Raw genomic sequence first — 20,865 nt, 5'->3', positions numbered from 1 at the left:
AATATATTTACCTATGATGCAATGAACACGTCCAGTTTATGTTTGCCGTTCTCTATTTAACGATTACGTTGGAAACTATTATTATAAAAATAAACAAATTAACAATAATTAATCAGTATTTGTGGTGATTATTATTCTGATGTAGACATAAATATGTTAGGTAGAGTAATGAAAATCGATAATTCTTATTAGAGTTCCTTGTATCAGACAAGTTAGCTAAGCAGCGAATGGAACACTGTTGGAGTTATTGGCTAGGTGCTCAAAGATCCAATCTCGGAACATTCGCACACTGGTGAAGACTGCTGGAACGGTTTCCTGTTGACAACCGATGCCCCAGTTGACGATGCCAGCCTGCTCGTAGCGTGTTGGATCCTCTTCCATGGGACAGAAAAGTGGGGATCCTCCATCGCCGATGCACTCACCCTTATCCTTCTCACCGCCGGCGCATATCACACTAGCAGGCAGCTCAAAAGCCGCGCCCAGTCTGGTCTTTCTCAACTGTTCCTGGCACTCCGCTTTGTCAATCATGGGCAGATCGATTTTCTTTTGGATATTGGAGTAATTTTTATCGTTGAGTGCGACGATTCCCCATCCGGCTACCAAGCAGCGCTTCTGATCGAAAGACGCTCCCTGGCTGGGCAAGCAGATGGTTTGAATGTGGGGTTTCAACTCAAAGGGAGAGACTAGAAACAACAGTGCAATGTTATTTTCCCCCGATCTGTACATGAACTCCCTGTGTGGCACAACTCTGGACACCTGGCGATCCTCCGACGGTAGCTTTTGACTGCGGCTTGCCATATTCCATTCGCCTGCTCTGACCACCATTTCCGGAGCGGCCTTGTTCACCACGATGCTAGCCGCTGTAAGGACCACTCCTGGGGCAATCAGGGAACCGCCTCCAAGGAGTTTTTTCTGGCTGAAAATGGCAACCACCCATGGATATTGGCCAGGTGCAGATAGAGATTCGGGTACCTTCAAGTTGCCCTTCAAGCCATTTGGGTTGCTTAGGCCGCAAACTTGATATGGGTCCGGCTCAAGATTGTCCGTGAATGTCCATAGTGCCTACAAATTGTTTAAATTAATTTTAAAAAAATGTTGATCGAATATTTTTAATAATTATACCACTCCATCGTGTTGCCCAGTCACACTATACAAGGAGCAAACAAAAATGAACGTATTTATTGCCTTTAACATGGCTTGCTTGAGTTGAGAAATTAGACTGAAATCAAGAACGCTGCGTGGCTTTTTAAATTCATGCTTATCAGTCACTATGAGTACTATATACACTTTGTATAATAAATGCGCACACAATTGTATTTGCTTGCATGTGATAAAATTAAAATATAAAAATATGCTAAAAATTACGACAACAATAAATTTATTTTAGTACACAACGAACTGGTTTGTATTTTAAATATTTCGATAGATGACAATATAAAGTGCGCGCCCTGATTTGAAATACTGCTTAAAGCAGTGCAAGCGGGCTGTTGCGGTTAAAGCAGTGAAACGGTTCTACAAGTTTAACTGGTGAAGCAGTGCATTCAAATTTTATGCAGTGAAATAATTCTAAACGAGTTGAATGATAAATCGGTGAAATTCATTTTAAAAAAGAAATATATTAAAAAAGCAATTGATTATTCCTTGAGAAGTCCTTGAACCTCCTATCTATCCCAATAAAACACCGTTTTTCTTTTGTTTAGAGGGGCTTTACAACATTTAACGTATATAAGATAATAATTGCCTTTATTTGGTTGTGTAGTTGCTGTTATGGTTATCTGTTGTGAAATTGCCTTTAAATCTATTTTTCTGTGTTATTTTGACCATAGCCCCAGACATTATCCACTAAGATAATGCCCGGCCATAGGATAAAACTGAAAAAAACGAAACTGCGAAACGGCATAATCGGTTCGAAACGGTTTTTCGACTCGGTATTCGTAATTGATGATGATGTGTCTGTTGGTTATAAATATATATATTATGGATTATGGATTATGGATATTATTCCGGCATAATCCGTGTGATCGGTTCGTTAGCCGCTGTATTCATGGCAGAAACGCAACGCCTAAACACATATACATATACATAAATGTAAAGTGCATTTCGTATATTAATTACTGAGTGATTAACTTGCTACACATCGATATACATACTGAAGCCGCATTAGGTTATCAATGAATGTGCTCTGAAAATTGCCTTATAACTTTGGTGCAATACAATATTAATTAATTATTTTTGATTTCCTTTGATTAGTGCATGGTTAATATTAGCAATAGTACTGGTATATAGACACTGAGTATGCGAACTTCCTTGCCTGCTGTTCTCCTCCTAAGTTATAGTTAATTATTGTCAGTCACAGCGTCGCGTTTGCCACAACAACGTGTGCTTCTATTGACTATATCTTCGAGTTCGAATCGAAAATCTCATTATTATTATTATATAGAGTATCTTATAAACTAATTGGCAGCTGGCCGATCTTGTTGCCCCTGCCGCAACGCATGTCTTCCAGAATGCGATTTGCTTTAATTGTCTTCCATTTCAATGCAATGCGAAAAAATGTCTTCCAAACACACAGATAATATGCATACAATACATCATATGCGATTATTTATGCTGAACAATATGACACCTAGATATTATGGTAACTATGGTTTACAGCTTTATGTATATATATATATATATAGATTTATATATATATAAGATATACGGGTCTGGTAGATCCAGTATAGCCCGTCTGAGTTTCTGATTTGCAATCGCAACTCATTTTGTGGATATATATAGACCAATTACATTTGTTATTCATTAGTAAGTACAAGTATATTTTATAAATGTTGTTTTTTGTTTATGTGTTTAAGGGCCGTAACCAACACTAAACTCTTGGTTGGCAACTTGGCCTAATTGCGACACTCCTAATTGATGCTGTTTTGAAATATCTCAATGCTTTAGATTCGCCAATAACTTGTAAGCCAAAACAAAGGAAATTCTTTAGATACCAACTTGTTTTTGCCTCCTGGTAAATTGATATGCTGATTCCATCGAACCAAGGTGTATTTCCAACTAAATGTGATTGGGGTTTTTTGATTTTGGGTAGTGTTTACCGCACGATATGTTGTGTACATTGATATTAATTGGTTGTTCTTCTTGTGTCTCCTCAGTCCAATTCCTTGACTAATCATCTAAATACGGGTTGTGTCCGTCCGGAGGGCTTTGGATTCCTTTGGTTGGGGATCCTCATCCTCCGAGGCGGCGCACTGGAAGCCCTGCGTGATTCTGCTGTTTCCGAGTTGGGGGCATGGTGCCCCCTTGCTTACTCTATAGCTTTCTATAGTTAGTTGTAATTGAAATTAGTTACAAATTAATTGATTCGCATAGGGAATTTTTTTTGCTTGCTCCTCCTCCTCGTATATTCTTCTCTATGTATTATTTATATTGAATTGTTTTTTTTTGTGTGTTTTTTTTGTTGATTTTTCTATAGTTTTTTGTTTATCTCTTTACAGTATTTAACTAAACTTTCGTAACAAGTTTTCCGATATAGATTATATATGGGAGATACTTTTTCATGACAACAATAGCACTAACTGAAGTTCAAAAACGAAGAACAACAAAACATCAGATAATTCTCGATCCATATATATGGGTTTGTGATTTAGCGCCTCCATCGGTAGCGATCCCCTCAGGAAGGTGGGGATCGCTCAGCTGAAGAACGGCGATAAATCACAGTTGCACAAAGACCCGCCATCGCCAGTCTTGCAGAGCACCTTGCACACTTCGTCCCAGTCCGGAGCCGGAGTGGTCGTCGTATCCGTATCCGAGGCGGCTGCCACGGCCACTGTGGTCACTGTCCACAGTGCATCGTCGACCGATCTCCGTTCTGCATTCTCCGCGACTCTGGAACCGTGTGTTGGATCGCCCAGCACTCCACTGGCCTTCTCCTCGTCCTTTCGAACCTCCTCCTCCTTCTCCTTTTCCTCATTCTCCTTCGCCTCCTTCATCCTGCGCACCTCCTGCTGGCAGGGACTGCATCCGGGCAGCGAGTGACCCCTCTGACGACAGAAGCTCGAGCAGACCAAGTCGCCCGTTTCACCTGGAAGTTATAAAGTGGAGTCATTTAGTATGCTTATTTATCAGAGTGATATTTTCAAAGGAATTAATTATTTGTTTTTTTAATGCCTAGGAAATTTATATTCATAATAAAGTGTGTGAGACTAGCTATTATAATTTATATATAACATTAAATATGGAGTTTTAATACTCCACTTACCCCTAGGCAGTCCACACAGTTGCCGGCACTTGGCCACATCCGACTCCGGTCTCAGGATCGTGTTCTTGGCCACATCAGGCGTTGAAGCAACGCCCAGGCCAGCTCTGCAAGGATCAACCATAAAATGCTGATGTAATAACAATGCAGAATAAATTAAAAAATGATTTAAGCCGAAATATACCGTAGATGACAAAGTTTTATTAATGCGCGATATATTTAATAGATTTTAAGATTTAAGGCGCACAAAGAATCTAGGAGTATGTCGACTTCATTGACTTTCTTTTTTCTTCAAAAAATATATTTCAAACGTTATATTGCAGAATTGAACACTTTATTAAAAAAAATTAGAAGTATATTTTAAATATTTAAGCGTTACAACACTTTCTAGTTAAAATACAAGACAACAGCTTCTTGCATGTTCGCAGATATTATTGTAAATTCGTAAAACATTTTTGTTTAAATAATAACCCAATATTTAAGCTATATTTTAAATGTTTTACACATGAACACAGCACTTCAGGCGACTTTGTGTACCAGTTATACTTAAAATATTTGGCACTTGAGAAAAACAGATATAGCCACCGATCAGGAATGTCGATTGTATTTCCCTGACACACGCGATTTGGGGAAAACCTCGATAGACCCCACTTGAAAGGCCGACGCGAATCGCGAATGATTTCACAAGGCCAGCGACACGCACATTTTTAACTTGGCAAACGTTTTCTATTATCATTATTAGTTCGCGTTTTTTTCCTAGTGGGAAACCTGCTTCACTTGCCAAACAAACACTTGAGTCACTTGGCTCTAAGGCACCTTACTTTCCAAGTAATTGCCAGAGTTTTGGATGGCTGTTCCATCCGAAACTTACCCGCAGAGCTCTTTACACAGCAAACTCCAATCCTGAACTGCGCTGATGGTTTGGACGTCTTCAAGGATTTTGGCTGCTGAATGCGATGTCAGTGCAGCATCCCCCAAAGTTTCGTCCTTCACGACAGCTGATGACGTCATAGCCTGCGCCTGCGCAGCAAGGATAATGATGGTGGCCAATGGGAGTACGAGATGTAATCCACATCCCCCCAATTTTCCCTGTCGCTTTTCCACACGCTCTCCCATCGCTGGGCTGAAAAGAGATGGGTAGATTACTGGACTGGGGAATGGGTTTTCCAGGCTGGTTTGGGGCCATATTATCCTCGGGGGGGGGGGGACTGGGCCAAAATGGAGACTGTTTGGCCCCGTACAATAGGAGCAATTGTGCTCGAAATGCAATTATCGCGCTCTCAAAAATAGGCAGCAAAAAGCAGCCTTCGGAAGGACTTCACTCCGGGGCCTAATCCCTACACCATTGTTATCCCGAGCATTTGCTATCCGAATATCATGCGCTTGATTTGCCAAACCGAAAGGGGTTATGCAATCGCCTGTCTCTCGCACAGAACTACCGAACTGAGGCTACCACCTGGTATCCTGGCATTCTGGCATCCTGACAACGCTTTTGCAATGGGATTCCCGTCGAAAATACCTCACAAAAATGCCAGAGCTAACCAACCTGCTGGAATCTTATTTTGTCAGCGTAATGACAGGCTAAGCAGTCGAAATTCCCAAACTCCCATTCATTTTCCACTGGCACCGAAAAATGCTTATGGCCCCCGGGTGCAGAGCATTCCCTTGGTCCTCTGGTCCTCTGGTGCTTCTGATGCCTCTGGCTGTGTTCTGGCAGTTGAGAGTCGAGTGCCAAAGAGGACGCTTCGCTCAGGCCCGAAACTCCCGCTCTAAATTAGCAACCCCAAGCCAAGCTCCATCCGCATCCGTGGGTGGCACTTGACTCCAAACATTTTCGCCTATCTGGGTTACAGGGCCTACTTGCGCTACGTGCAATCACAGCCAGGTGAGCATCCTATTTTCTGGTCGAGAGCTCCTTTCATTGTTCAATCCCATTCGCCAGTTGTGCCCTTTCAAAAGGGCATCGATCCAGTTTGACTATTCATAACATTGCTACATATGTAAAGTATTTACTCAATTATTATTTTTTGTTTCATTAATAATACAAAATGTATAGAATGTAGTTTTATTAAAATATTCAATGACTGCATATTTTTATTATCTATCTATAATCTTAAATTCCTTCCAATAAAAATTCCTTTTAGCTTTCTAGTTCAATAGTTTGGTTCTTCAAAGCTTTGATATTTTTAGTAACATACTTTTTCAGTTTAAAATTTCTGATCTGTTATTTCATTGTTATAACCAACAACTAAATTTTTTTTGATAAATTAAAACTTTTTAAAGTTTACTGCCAAGCAGATGTGCTTCTATGGCAACCATTATTTTCAAGAGTATTTTAAACATTGCTCTTAAAATGGCTTAAACCCATAATCCTTTTGTTGTCCATGTCTGCTGCTGTTTCTGTTTCTGTTTCCGTTTCCGTTTCCTGTTACAACTTACTGTGCTTTTCCAAAGTTTAACTCAATTAAATCCGATTGTTCGTGGCACCTGCTCCGCTCGAAATGCTTAAACTCTTAACTCGACAGGATTTATATAAAGCTGTCCGACTCAAATGGTAGCAGTTGTTCAACTGAGCCTCTGGCCCAAAACGAAAATCCCACTTACTAATAATAAATGTTTTTGATGGCTTTATCTGCCGGTGTCATAGATTCAAGTGCGAATCAGAGGATAGACTATCGTGGCTTCCCATCGCCGTACTCCTCGTTTTCCCCCATTTTCAGTCTGGTGGCCATATATCTGCGATAAGTGCAGACAGAGTGCCTAATTATTATTGGTAGCACATGCCGCTGAAGTGCTTTCCAGATAGCAGCCGACTTTATTTTGCCATGTTTAGCGGTTCTAAATACCATGAGCTGCTTTTGTATCAGAAATATTTGTCTGACACTTGTGATGGATGGGTTTTGCTAAAGGGTTTCGTATTTTGTATAGTGTAGGCTGCAAATCCATATCAAATAGGCGCCATACTTTAAATGTAAGTAGAGTATTCTACTAAGATTTAATTTTGAGTAAATATACATAATGCTTAACGTTAAGGAACGTGGAATGCTGTATATTTAATTTAATTTCAAAGTTTCGTTTTAATGCAGCTTTGTTTCAAAGCAAATTAACCAATTAACAATTAAAAAGCTCAATTGCTGCCCCATCAAAAGTAACGAGTTCCGTGTGCAATTATGACTTTCTGCAACTGTCGTTGGAAACTCCAAGCTCAGGCTACAAAGTAATGTACTGCGTACTGTATTTGAGAATGTTTTGAAAGTCATGTTGAACAAGTGTCGACTTCATTTTGCCAATATTGCCAGATAGACATTCAATAAAAAAGATGGATCGCAGGGACTTGCAAGGGAGTTATTGCCACTGTAATGGCCTTCTTAAGTTGCAATCAGTTACATCGAAAGACACTTTTCAAGTGCCAGAGCCCTCACAACGAATATGCTGACGCAGTGGATCCTGCCCAAGGAGCAGCAGCAGGAGCAGCAGCAGGAGCAGAAGCTGGAGCAGCGGCAGGACCAAGTGCCAAGTGTGGTAACATCCTTCGCCAGCTGCTCCGTGTGTCAGATAAGAGTGGGAGGCACTCTTTTGCGGCAAGTATGCCTTGTGTTCTCGTTGTTAAAGCTTCTCCAGTTTGATGGACGTCCTTTTGGTCCTGCTGCTCCTGGGCTCCATTCCCCAGTTGCATAACATGGCTATAGTTGTTCTCTGGCCCTCAGAAGTATGCTATGAAACGCGTTCTATTGGAAATGATGCAATTTCACTTGGGAAGATACATATCTTTTTTTGCATAGCCCAAGTGGGCGGGCGGCCTAGCTTTGACCCAAATTTCGTTTTTGTTCTATATACCAGGGGTTCTATGTGTTCTGGCTCCTATATTCTAAGCGTACATATGTGCGGGAAATGAAAGTAATTATAGAGGTTTTTTTGTGTCCATTTGGTGGCAGCAGGAAACTCTCATAAAAAGTTGTGGGTCATTGTAAATGTCAGAAACAGTGGCGAAATTAGTTTGTTAATTAGCTTTTCATTTGGTCGCCCCCTCACAATCTATGTTTTCCTTTCCTTTCATCGCGTTTTCAATCGTTTTTCATTTTCTTTAGTATTCACGAGGCGTGCGCACACACATTTCATGTGTGTGTATCTGTTGGATACTTTGGGGCGCGCATGGCCGAAGCTCCGCCCACGCAAAATGGCCTTAACAAAGATGGTTTCCGAAAAATCAATGACGTCACCCGGAGAATTTCCCGCATTTTCCTCAGCCCCACTGCTGTTGTCGTTGTCGTTGAAGGTTATGCAAGAGATTGAGGAGTAGTATATATATATATATATATATAGGTATACGTGTAGTGGTATATGGGCAGCCATTTTTTGGATGCGAAAAGCTTCGTAGGCAACTCAGGCGGATGCTGCTGCTCATAGCTCCGCAGATCGTCAGCGAGTGTAGGCTGCTCAGTTCCCTAAGTTTCCCAACCAAAAGTGAAAGTTGCCCGATATACCTGAGAATATATATATACATATATAAATTGTATATCCAATAATACCCATATCCGTTTGTTCAGTGAGTTGTAGCTCCGTTTCGCGAGTGATTTTCAGTGTTTTGTTGCTAGGAGAAAAGGAACTCTGTAAGTTGTCGTTGGTTTAGACCACAAGTAGTAAATCGCAGCTCCATCTTAGAGATACATTTCGATACATTTCGTACTCGCACATTCCTTTAGCTATATCTATTCGAAAGCCACGTCGGTGATTCGTCGCCACCCGCAGACAGTCAAAGTGAATTACCTAAAGCAGTATATCGACGATATCCGCAGGATTATCGGTAAGACTTCCAGACGATTTTGTTGCATAAGTTTCGCACTGTCCAAGGTTTTCGCCATTAATTGCAGCTGTCGCGCTGTCTGTATCCCCATGTAAATCAAGCCTTTATACATATATATCGTATATATGTAGTATATATACGTTCCGTCGCAGGAAATTGGCTTAACACTCACTGCGCAATAGCAGATGGCGCCAAAAGTGAAAAGGAGGGGTCCTCAAATCCGTGCACATATATATGGCATATACCAGATATTTACCACCCACTTGGAGCTTGCCCTTCAGTTGTCCTTGTACAAACAGCCCCTCCTCGTTCTCCAAACTCCACTTCCACCCCCCATTTTCCATTTTCCACTCTGTTTATTTACACGCCCATTGCATTTTCACACCGTTTGTTTGTTTGTCTTGGTTATGCAATTTGCGTGTGTGGGCTGCTCGGAAAATGGGGCTTTTCGAAGAGCAAGGACTTATGTAACACCTGCACCGAGGACCTTCAGACCCTCGGACCCTCGGACTTTCGGTCGATTGCATAACATTGACTCACTTCATTTGGCCGAGCTCCATTTTTCCTTATCTTGCAGAGTCCGCAGTTTGCGATGTCCCCTGAATAATTGCTCCTCGTTTTTCACTCTTTATCTTTGCAGAGGAGAAAATGTCGCTGAATCCCAACGGGTACAAACTGTCCGAGAGGACGGGCAAACTGACGGCATATGGTAAGTATTTTATTTAACATTATTTTGTTTAAAATAACATGTATGTACAATCAATAAACAAGGAAGTTTAGGGAACATAAAATAAATATGTATACATTGGTTAGATTTTAGTCATCATTTTGTATAGCGATTCAAAAGCTAAGGCTATTTTCGTAGCATACGATTCTTTGAATTTTTGAGTTTTTATAACTGGAAATAAAAAATAACTTAATTAAAAAGTTTATATGTTGTATTTCCCTCATCTTCATTATTAAATGATATACAATAAGCTTGGCTCCTTGCAGTTTTGTTGTTAATTTGTAAGTATAGAAGGCCTTAGAAAGTAAACTATAACCGGATGTAATAGAAAAGGTTATATCATCGTTGATTAGTTTTAAAAATGTAATTTTCAGAAAATTTATAAATAATTGTATTTATACCAATGGGCTCTTATTGGTATAAAAAATGAGACAACTTTATAGTCAAGTTCCTCGAATTCAAGATAGTAGAGATCTAGCTTTTGGGAGTGCAACGAAGAACTTAATATAAAATCGACGGAATGTCCAATTTTGTATAGTACTTCTATACCCCTTTGGTATACATTGTATCTGCAGTCAATGAGTAATTAATATTCAATCGAGTGGCTGCTTGTCGTAACCATAAATTGCAAGAAAACAAGGGCTTAGAGCTATTTTTTGAGAGCAAGAATTTATTTTCGAATTGTGCAACTCCAACCTGTCACATTCCGGCACAAGAAACATATTTTGCGAGCATGTGAGTCCAGAGGCGGGGGTGTGGTGCGATTACTTCGCCTTGGTAATAATCCTGGCAAACATTGGTCCCACGCATAACTGCACTCGAATCGCATCGCTTTTGACTGGGCAAATAATAAACGAGTGTTAAACTGACACTGCCAGGAACAGGGAACAGAAAATGGGCAAACTGTTCGGGCTGGGCAACTGGCGAACAGGAGTCTGCTGTTTAAGGACATGGACAAGCGGTGGGCTGTCCAGGACACTCGTGTCCTTGATAAATGGCACCGCACTGGCAGCTCCTTGTGTTTCGTGTGCGTTTGCTGCCTCTTGTGAAGCGTGAAACTGGCGACTGTTGCCCTGTAACAGATTTCTGCGCTCGACAAACACGCAACAAACAGACAGAACACAACTGAACTGAACAGAACAAAATAGAAACGAACAGGACAGAAGGTCAAAGAATCCACCACCATTCGATGTGTGTGCCACGAGGACCAGAAAGGTGGCAGGACTCTCCCCGAGGCGGCGGACGCGTGCCTCAGATTGAAAGGCCAACAAACATAAACCGTTTAGTCACAGGATATTGCTCACGCTCGATTCCAGGACTCTCGTGTGTGTGTGTGTGTGTGGCGGCTGTTCGTAATGCCTTCCAAGGACTCGCAGGATTCTGGGTGCAGAATTCAGGACAACGTCTGCCTTTGACACTGAGCACCCTGCGCACTGAAGCAGTCGTGCACATTAAATTTTATTTAACTTCTTGGCCGTAAAGTCGAGGAATTTTTCAAATTGCTACAATTTGTCGCACCACCTCCCCCTTCCCCTCCCTCTCTCTCACCCGCAATGAAATTGGTAATCATGCGCAACGTTAAGTTTGCAATTGATTTCCAGCTGGCTTCTAATGGAGCTGCTCCCATTTGCTCGGTGGCTTAGTGGCCACTGCCGATGCTTAAACAAAAGCCCCAGTAATTAATTGCAGCCACCGCAGCAGGACGAAGGCAAGGACACTGACGTCGAGGATATGTACAACCCACAAGGGTGTTCTGCGCAAATCCTGCTAGTTTCGAAATAATCTTCGCTGATGTAGTGCATTTTAATCCCGGGCTAGCAGTAAAATGAAATAAAAATTGTCATTTTAAAAGACATGAAAATTACACTCTTAATGTATGTTAATAAAAAAAAATTGTGGTATAAATGGTTTACTTTACTTAGCAATGTTTATTGAATTAAATATAATTTACGCCAAGTAAATATATAATATAAATATGTTTAAAATTTAGAATTTAAAATTTGCAAAGTAAGAATTCAAATTAATGAGTTGATAGCACAAAATAACATTTTCTAGTTTGGCTAAGATTTTTAATATAAAATCCTTTGATCAATCTAAATTTTCTCAGTGAATAAATTGAAATAGTCCAAAAAATAATTGAAATCTCATCTCGCCCCGAAGGATTTTCGTCTTAACTTACCTTAAAGTCAGTCATCTCATTTTACGACTGCGCCAGCCCACAAATCATTGTAATAATAATAGCCATATATCACGATAAGAGAGGAAGACCATTTTTTCTGTCAGCAGCGGGGCACGCTTTTCATAAATACCGATAAGAAATGCTCATTCCGTTTTTTTCCGCACCCTCTTTTTATGCCGTTGTGGTTTCTCGTATCCAGATCTCATGCCCACCACAGTGACCGCCGGACCGGAGACACGGGAGTTCCTGCTGAAGGTAATCGATGTGCTGCTGGACTTTGTGAAGGCCACCAACGACCGGAACGAGAAGGTCCTGGACTTCCACCATCCCGAGGACATGAAGCGTCTGCTCGATCTCGATGTTCCCGATCGCGCCTTGCCGCTGCAGCAGCTCATCGAGGACTGCGCCACCACACTGAAGTACCAGGTCAAGACGGGTAAGTCAAAGATCTAAACAAATACATACAATATATGGTTACAATATGGTTAGCTTAAATCGGAACTAAAAATGATGAATATTCAAAGGTGATCTAAGCTAGCTGACTTCCTTATCATCACTTTGTGAAGTTTGCTCAGTTGGGGATTAATCAAATTTGTCCCTGCTTAGCATATGCTTTTTGTCCGTGGAATATGATTTACTTTTTAAGGACGAGGGCAGGACGCGTGTCTCTGGACCTTGCGGTCGTATTAGGGCACAAAGTGTGCAGCCTTCTAGATAAGCACATTAGCATATTGATGGCACTCGGCGAGATACTCGTCCTGCCAACAGGAAGAAGGGGCAGAAAGCAGACAGCATCCAGCAGACAATGCCATTTTATGGCCCATTGAGCTGCGGCCCCGGCTTGTTTACACCTTTCAAAAACACTCGCCTCTGGGGTTCGTAGTCTGTAATCCCAATCCCAGTGGTTCAGATCCACTCGGCCATCAATCATATATCGCGCAAAGGGTTCATTGTGGGCGCGGCTGTAGCAGCCAAAAGTCATTCGCACGTTTCACTTTTAACTTTTTCATACCCACTAGTTGATGATGAAGGGGATATTGTGGGGCAGTATACCTTAAAATACTCTATAATAGTAATACATACATATTTAGTTTTTAAATTGGAATCTAATATATCTATATCTATATTCATGTCAAGAGGCTTTAAAATAAAATATACTTTGCTGTGCACTTTAATAGCTAAATACATAGATAATGAAAGCATGTAAGATATGATTTATCAAATGAGTTCCTAATACAATTTCGAAATTCTATGGTATCCTCAAGTCGATAGCTTGCGTTATAGTTTGCTCCAGCTTGTTTTGAATGTCCTTGCTGATTTGATTTCATTGAAAATTAATGCGAGAGGCAGTCGGTCCCCAGGCGAGCGGCGCTGTCTTTGTCCTTCGATGTTTGTGCAGTCCTCGCACGTGACCGCAATTGTGTTTGGAGTATCGATAATAAGCGTATTTACTCTAGCCACCCCACACCACCCACTCCAACCACACCACCCACTCCATCTCCCTTATGAAAGTACCACCCCCCAACCCCCGGAAACTGCGGCCTTGTCTCGGAAGCAGGCGTCGCTTCCCTGATTTTCCTCGCAGGAAATGAGGCTGCTGCTGTTTAGCCGTCTGCTCCCATTTGGCTCGCCAAAAAATTGAATTAAAACTCTACGCAATCAAGGCTGCAACTGAATAAGCTCAGATTGCATGGGAAACTTTTTGGGAAAGCAAAAAGAAACGTAATTAGGATGCGTAGTTCTCATGGAGTATGTTCAAGTTTTGGCCTAAGTTGGATATTAGTTTCTCGCTCATTACGTTTAGGAAGTGCGCTATTGTTAAAATAAAGTTTTAATGTAATAAGTTTCGGATAAAGGGGCTTTAGACTCGCAATTAAAACTGCTGCTTAGAATAGTTGCTCACTTACAAAAAAGTGTTTTTAAATACAGCAGCCAATTTAAGTTTCTCCTAAAAAGATGGCACTGTCAATTATTTTGTGTGTGAGACAGCTTTTCTCCCTGCAGACCCGATAAGAGTCCCATTTATGATCCTTAATCTCACATAATGCGCGCCCTGTCAAACGGGCAACCTGATACGAAGGAAACGACTTCTCTTCCTTCTCTTCCGAGGACTCCATAAAAACGAGGGGAGCTTTAATCAAAATCCGTTGTTATTTTCTGACTCGCTGCATTCCTGATCCTTTGATGCGAATGAATGGCTGCCGGGGCGAGGGTGAATTCGCTCGATTCGAACCCGAAGGACTCGAGTCCTTCCAACGAGCATATCCTGGCCACATGCGCAAATTGAAATGTTTGGATGCCAACGCTCTGTCAGTTTACACATGGGGAAATTAATAAAAAAAAAAAACGTCACAAAAAACTGATAAATTGGGAAATCAGTAAGCTGGAAAAATATTATTTAAACTGTATGCTTAAGATTCTTTTTAAATTGATACGCAAAGAATATGTTTGCTTTTTATATTGAGTAAACATTTGATTATGTTTATTGTGTCTATTTGGCATGAGTTTTTGTTTTATATTTTCATCTACTGTGAAGAATGATTTTTTTCCAAGTGCACAAATTTTATTTCTGTGGGTGGATTTAGCCTTGTGGGCAATGGGATTTTAATCACACGACTTATGGCACTCAAGATGTGAACAGACAGACGCCGAAGGGTTCAAACTGGCATATAGAGGAGCAGGGCACAAATCCGGCAGTTGGACAGCTTCCTGATGGTGACTGAAAGCATTTTGTGATTCTTCGTGGGAGTTTTGCCCCACTCTCCACATATTTCACCCCAAAATCGAAGCTCGGCCAGTCGCAATTAGCTACAATAAATGAGCAATTTATAGAGCTCACAGGGAGTGGGGGCTTAAGGATTACAGGGCCAAACTTGTTGAGCCGGGGACACGGATTTCGAGCAGACTATCCGCTATTGATTCACCAGGACCTTGTACCGTCTGCCCTTGAACATATGCACTTCCGGCAGTCGATTCCTACGTACATTCTTCTTCTTTTCGGGGCCAGTCAGCCGTATTTTGGCCTTTGTTTCTCTTTCCACTGGCCTCGAATATATTTTTAATAAAACAAAAAACAGAAAACATTGGGTGGTTGGGTGGCTGATGGGGCGATGGAACGCTGGAACGATGGGTGAAGGACAGCACAGCTGCCAGGCACATCTGCTGTCAGCTTAGAATCACTCGGTTCTCCGGAGAAGCGAGAAAAGTCCCAGAGACTTGGAGAGACAGCGAGACAAGCGTGGCTAAATGGAAAGCATTTTCAGCTACATTAGGCAGGCACACACAAACTGTCCAAAGTATTACTCTCGAAAATATTAATTAAAGAATGGAATTCTCTATAAAATGGCAAACCTTAAATATAAAGGAATAAATGCATATTTCAAGTTAATATGTATATTTACCATTGTTATTTAATTAAGTGGTTTACTCGGAGCTCTGCTGATAGTTAACATTTTCTTTGACAATTTTCCAGGACATCCCCACTTCTTCAACCAGTTGTCCAACGGTCTGGACCTGATCTCCATGGCCGGCGAGTGGCTGACGGCCACGGCCAACACCAACATGTTCACCTATGAGATTGCGCCAGTTTTCATCCTGATGGAGAATGTGGTGCTGACCAAGATGCGTGAGATCATTGGCTGGTCGGGTGGCGATTCCATTTTGGCCCCCGGCGGTTCCATCTCCAATCTGTATGCCTTCCTGGCTGCGCGACACAAGATGTTCCCGAACTATAAGGAGCACGGCTCCGTAGGATTGCCGGGCACCCTGGTAATGTTCACCTCGGATCAGTGCCATTATTCGATCAAATCATGCGCTGCCGTTTGTGGACTGGGCACCGATCACTGCATTGTGGTGCCCTCGGATGAGCACGGCAAGATGATCACCTCGGAGCTGGAGCGACTGATCCTGGAGCGCAAGGCCAAGGGCGACATTCCATTCTTTGTGAACGCCACTGCCGGCACCACTGTGCTGGGAGCCTTCGATGATATCAACACGATTGCAGATATCTGCCAGAAGTACAACTGCTGGATGCACATCGATGTAAGTGAGAAATTTGAAAGCTATTTCAAAAGTAACATATATGATTAAGAGTAGCAAGGATCGTATTTAACATATTTTATATTAATTTTTTATATTTTTTTCACAGGCTGCTTGGGGCGGCGGATTGTTGATGTCGCGTAAGCATCGTCATCCCAGATTTACTGGTGTTGAGCGGTAAGTAAGAGTAGCTAAATGAAGCCATCCTTTATTCCTTCAAGTTCCAGTGAACTTCTCAGAAGTGCTTTAAAAACCTCTTTTGTCCCAAGCAATTGCAGTATCCATTCATCATCGTTCTTGACATGAACTTTGTGCCCTTGGGCGCCCTCATCTTCCGGCGAGTGAAAACAGAAATTGAAATCTCTTCCCTGGCTTGGGTTAAATTTAAATCTAAATGCTCCCAAATGGCCCGCATCGCTCAGCTTTGCCGCCCCTTTTTTGAAGGTCGGCGGTTGGCAACGAGCTGAACATGTGGGAAAAATCTCAATTTGTCATTTAGTGCCTCCATCAGGTGTTCAGAGCTTACAGGGATTACAAGGCGAAAGCCGAGTGCATTTTGGCCCGAACAAACAAATGAACAAAGTGGATTTCCCCGGCTCCTTCTCCTTCCCCTTCCCCTTACTAACCAATCCATCTAGCCCAGGGGGGTGTTTTGGATGGCCATGGGCATTACTTACACAACAATTACGCCAAACAATGAATGGGAGGGCAAGTCAGGAATAGGGATTCATCCACCGGGGTTAGGAATTTTTAATTTTAAAGTCGCAACCTGAAATGCACTTTACTCCATCTCCAACTCCAGTTGGTACACCGTTTCCAACCCGAATCCATTTACTTCGGCAATCCATACAACATCTTTAATTCTACACAGACTTCGGGAAGCTTAGGCAAATGCGGCAAGTGCAGCTGTCGTGGAATCGACAGCTTGCGGTCAAGCAGCCGACTCCGTAAAACACTTTCAAATTGATTGCCATCGGCGGATGAGGACTTAACCTACACTTCCACTCCCATTTCCAATCCCACTTATAGCCGTCCATCCATCACGCAGGCGAACGCCTTCAATTAGTTTGAATGGCTCCTAAGGCCCGAATTGTTGTGGCATGCAAATCGAGGTCCTTAATTGAAAGGCTCTCAGTGCGAATTAATCATTAAAATGCCCATACAGCTGACAATTTGTGGCCTTCGGCGGCTTACGCAACTGATTAATGGTCCTTCGATGGCGGAGGCTCTTAAATCCGCTGAGTTTCAATTTGCGAACAAACTTAAAACAATCGAAAATCTCTTCTTAAAAGTTTAGCCTCACATGCCAGCGCTCAATCAAATACACATTACATGTAAAAAGTGTTTCGACTGAAGGATACTCCTTAAAGCTAAATGAAAAACCTTTTTAAATGTTCTTTCAAATTTACTTATATAAAATATATCAAATATTTGCATATACAAATTTATAACTAATATTTATTACTAATATATCAAATATTTGCATATACAAATTTATAACTAATATTATAGTATCATAATTATTTCTAATATCCTAACCCGTTAAACCGAACCGAATATCCCTTGTTCTATGTAAGCGAACTGCTTGAAAAAGTGAAGCATACTTCATGATCATGTTTATAGACACCCACTCACTCACTCGCTCACTCACACTAGCAAGCCCCTTCCCACACACAGGCGCACTCTCAGCGCCCACATAACTGTAAATAGCTCCCACAGGGATGTTTAGCTGTCAATGTCAACCCTGCAGTGCCCACCGAGGGTTGTCCTCGCTCTTTTGAATTCAATTAAAGTGCTGCGGCCTGAAATTGCCACAATTTATGGCACTTGCCAGGACCTTCTGCATCCCTTCCCCAATTTTCGTTATTTTTTTTGTTGTAACTCTCTTGTCGAACAGCAGGGGGTGGGATTGGTGTCCTTGGGAGTGGGAAATTGTGCCGCAGTGCGGCAGCTTAGTGTTAATTGTTTGTAATTCGTAATTGAATGTCCATTTAACGCCATGCCTTTCACTCTTGCAGCGCCGATTCGGTCACCTGGAATCCCCACAAGCTCATGGGAGCTCTGCTCCAGTGCTCCACGATCCACTTCAAGGAGGATGTAAGTATATCATTTTAGAGATAATAATTTAAAGAAAAGGAGTTTGTGTAACTGATAGAGAAATAAGCCATTTTTTAAACATGTTAGGTACTTAAACATTTATTTTTTTTAAACAGAAGTTTGGCTATATTTCAAGTTTTAGAAAGTTGTACTATCGATTTAGCATAATGTAAACTTTCTGGAATTCGGATGGGATTTGTGGCTTAAGTTCATGCTACAAAAGTATGCAAAGAGAAACGAAACGCTTTATCCATTACAGCTGTGACCTCACATATTTCGTATTTTATTGCCCAAAATCACTGAAATCATTGTTTGCAAAGTAATAAACGAATAATTGCTCTTTGAGTTGCAAATTAAAATTAAAGGCCAGCCTGTCGGAGGAGTCATTCCATTCCACCACCATTCCCATTGCCATTCCCACCGCCAAAAACTCAAACCAAGCGATACAAATTGGAGGCATAGCCCCAGCTCAACCCCATGCTTTAAATTCCTTTTCCGACCAGCCCATTCCCCCGCCGGTTCACCCAAAAATTCTTTTGGATGCACATCGAACAATGTTTGTGTAAAGAATTCCAATTGTACTCCGAACAATTCCTTGTTGTTTCGTTCCGTCGTCCGTTCGTCCTGCCAAACCAGGAGCAAAATGGTAGCCAAGGGTAGTCGCCCTCGCCTCTCGCACTCGCACACACACAATGCGTAATGAAATCTTTGACGAACCAAATGCGCCAAGTCACCCTGGCCTTTTTTACATGCCATGCAATATGTTACCATCGGTCACAGTTGCGTCTTTTGGCAGGCGGAATTTTAATTAAAATTTCAACTTGACTTATGAACGGACAGCGGAGTTACGAAGTAAGCGATTTCATCCCAAATCGATAACTCCATACATCTTTCACACAGGGCCTGCTCATCAGCTGCAACCAGATGTCGGCGGAGTATCTCTTCATGACCGACAAGCAGTACGACATTAGCTACGACACCGGCGACAAGGTGATCCAGTGTGGTCGGCACAACGACATCTTTAAGCTGTGGCTCCAGTGGCGCGCCAAGGGCACCGAGGGCTTCGAGCAGCAGCAGGACCGCCTCATGGAGCTGGTCCAGTACCAGCTGAAGCGCATCCGGGAGCAGTCCGACCGCTTCCACCTGATCCTCGAGCCGGAGTGCGTCAACGTCTCCTTCTGGTACGTGCCCAAGCGGCTGAGAGGAGTGCCACACGATGCCAAGAAGGAGGTGGAGCTGGGAAAGGTAAGATCTTCGTTGTTTTAATTATAAGTTAAGGATAGTTTATAATGCCAAATGCTATCCAATTATCCTTGCAGATCTGCCCCATCATCAAGGGCCGCATGATGCAGAAGGGAACACTGATGGTGGGCTACCAGCCCGACGATCGCCGGCCCAACTTCTTCCGCTCGATCATCTCGTCGGCGGCGGTCAACGAGGCGGATGTGGACTTTATGCTGGACGAGATCCATCGCCTGGGCGACGACTTGTAAGGGGTTTCAGTCTGGTTCGGTTCGGTTCGTCTTCGATTGGTAATGGTAGATCGCACAACCAAGAAGTATCATTTAGGTAAAAGCATATCAGGAGACCGGCTGAAGAACCCAGTGATCCGGTAATCATCAGAGTTCAATGTTGAATGTACATTTGTTTGTATCTATAACGTGTTGCTAGATGTTCCTTTACGATTTCACATTCTGTTATCCGTTGACCGTTATGCGTTAAGCGTCGTTATCCGTTCGTCCCGGAGTTGGAAAAAAAAAAAAACAAAATACTATGTATAATCGAGGCGTTTTACTTTTACGTTCGTTGGCAACTATATCTAAATCGATGGACGGAGAGGAGAATCCACAAGTAATATTTGAATATCTATATGTATACCGCAAATAACGATAGAATTCAGAGTATAGAAGCCACCGCTCCACACACGCACCACCAATTTGAAAAAACAGTCCCAGTCCCACACTAAAGTAATATGATACAATGATATATACGATATAGAAACTGTTGGAACGCTATCTTAACATATCAGGAGAAGATGAAAAGCAGTCGAGGACCTTAGTTCGATTCGTTGATTTCACTTTGTTTGCAAATAGAGAATGTTTTCGTATATATTATATCAATGGCCATGCGTACCTTTATAAAAAACGAGATCGAAAGAGACCTGTGCTTGTTAATTGTATAGACAAACCAAAGAGTGGGGATCTGAGTCTGGATCAGATCCCATTTAGTCCATGTATCGAACTGTGCTATATATAGAGACGTGAATACGTATAATCGAATTAGTTGGAGTTTAGTTTCCACAAAAATGGCTGACAAAAACATATATATTGCCCGGAGTCAATTAAGCTCAATTACGAATGTTGGAAGATTCAGATTTTAGTTAAGTTTTAATCAGTTAGTTGCTCCAGAATGGTTGGATTGGAAAGTCCCTATATTGAAAAAACACAATCAGACATTTTACATTCGACCTGTGCACTAAACTCGTTTGTCAATTCCGCAAAAGTAACAAATGGCATAATAATAAAATTATAGTACTTTAAAGCGTGTTATCTGAGTTTATCCCGCATCACGCTCATTTTATGTATGTATAAATTAATGTATGTATATGTATTCGCAAAAATCCAAAATCAAAGCCACAACAAGAATTATTCCAACATCTATATAAATGCAAATGAATATATTATATATATGAATATATGGGTAAAATAAATAAAAGTAACCAAAGCGCAATACAAATTTCTCTTTCTTATAATTATGTTGCTCTT

General features: G+C 41.7%; 3 protein-coding genes across 5 annotated transcripts; 1 reads left to right on the top strand and 2 right to left on the bottom strand.

Moving 5' to 3' along the window:
- Positions 1-108: 108 nt before the first annotated feature.
- On the bottom strand, positions 109-2,870 carry LOC6532903 (phenoloxidase-activating factor 2). Its single transcript, XM_002093603.4, has 2 exons — positions 1,123-2,870; positions 109-1,062 (listed from the first exon to the last, which is right to left on the bottom strand). Exons 1-2 carry the CDS (start codon positions 1,192-1,194, stop codon positions 217-219), a joined length of 918 nt encoding a protein of 305 aa, XP_002093639.1. The 5' UTR covers positions 1,195-2,870; the 3' UTR covers positions 109-216.
- Positions 2,871-3,085: 215 nt separating this feature from the next.
- LOC6532902 lies at positions 3,086-5,378 on the bottom strand. The gene is made up of 3 exons (XM_002093602.3): positions 5,127-5,378; positions 4,259-4,362; positions 3,086-4,081 (listed from the first exon to the last, which is right to left on the bottom strand). The coding sequence occupies exons 1-3, from the start codon at positions 5,369-5,371 to the stop codon at positions 3,690-3,692; spliced, it is 741 nt and encodes a 246-aa protein (XP_002093638.2). The 5' UTR covers positions 5,372-5,378; the 3' UTR covers positions 3,086-3,689.
- A 695-nt stretch (positions 5,379-6,073) lies between these two features.
- LOC6532901 (glutamate decarboxylase) lies at positions 6,074-20,836 on the top strand. Of its 3 annotated transcripts, XM_015194193.3 has the most exons (9): positions 8,661-8,865; positions 8,959-9,059; positions 9,700-9,768; positions 12,165-12,401; positions 15,438-16,006; positions 16,113-16,180; positions 18,022-18,100; positions 19,001-19,345; positions 19,420-20,836. In XM_015194193.3, the coding sequence occupies exons 3-9, from the start codon at positions 9,708-9,710 to the stop codon at positions 19,591-19,593; spliced, it is 1,533 nt and encodes a 510-aa protein (XP_015049679.1). In that variant the 5' UTR covers positions 8,661-8,865; positions 8,959-9,059; positions 9,700-9,707; the 3' UTR covers positions 19,594-20,836. The 3 variants fall into 3 exon arrangements, with proteins under 3 accessions (XP_015049678.1, XP_015049679.1, XP_002093637.1); XM_015194192.3 differs by lacking the exons at positions 8,661-8,865; positions 8,959-9,059 and adding an exon at positions 6,074-6,140; XM_002093601.4 differs by lacking the exon at positions 8,959-9,059.
- The last annotated feature ends 29 nt before the right edge of the window (positions 20,837-20,865 follow it).

Source organism: Drosophila yakuba, chromosome 3L, assembly GCF_016746365.2.
Source record: "Drosophila yakuba strain Tai18E2 chromosome 3L, Prin_Dyak_Tai18E2_2.1, whole genome shotgun sequence".
Classification (NCBI taxonomy): Eukaryota; Metazoa; Arthropoda; class Insecta; order Diptera; family Drosophilidae; genus Drosophila; species Drosophila yakuba.
The sequence above is the reverse complement of the archived record's forward strand: the minus strand, read 5'-3'. Positions and strand labels throughout refer to the sequence as shown.

Excerpts from the sequence above, each read along its gene's own strand:
- LOC6532903 (XM_002093603.4), bottom strand. The coding sequence starts at position 1,194 with ATGTTAAAGGCAATAAATACGTTCATTTTTGTTTGCTCCTTGTATAGT. Across the intron at positions 1,063-1,122 it reads CTGGGCAACACGATGGAGTG|GCACTATGGACATTCACGGA; the intron begins GTATAATTATTA and ends AACAATTTGTAG.
- LOC6532902 (XM_002093602.3), bottom strand. The coding sequence starts at position 5,371 with ATGGGAGAGCGTGTGGAAAAGCGACAGGGAAAATTGGGGGGATGTGGA. Across the intron at positions 4,363-5,126 it reads CTGTGTAAAGAGCTCTGCGG|AGCTGGCCTGGGCGTTGCTT; the intron begins GTAAGTTTCGGA and ends TGATCCTTGCAG. Across the intron at positions 4,082-4,258 it reads ACTGTGTGGACTGCCTAGGG|GTGAAACGGGCGACTTGGTC; the intron begins GTAAGTGGAGTA and ends TATAACTTCCAG.
- LOC6532901 (XM_015194192.3), top strand. The coding sequence starts at position 9,708 with ATGTCGCTGAATCCCAACGGGTACAAACTGTCCGAGAGGACGGGCAAA. Across the intron at positions 12,402-15,437 it reads GAAGTACCAGGTCAAGACGG|GACATCCCCACTTCTTCAAC; the intron begins GTAAGTCAAAGA and ends ACAATTTTCCAG. Across the intron at positions 19,346-19,419 it reads AGGAGGTGGAGCTGGGAAAG|ATCTGCCCCATCATCAAGGG; the intron begins GTAAGATCTTCG and ends TTATCCTTGCAG.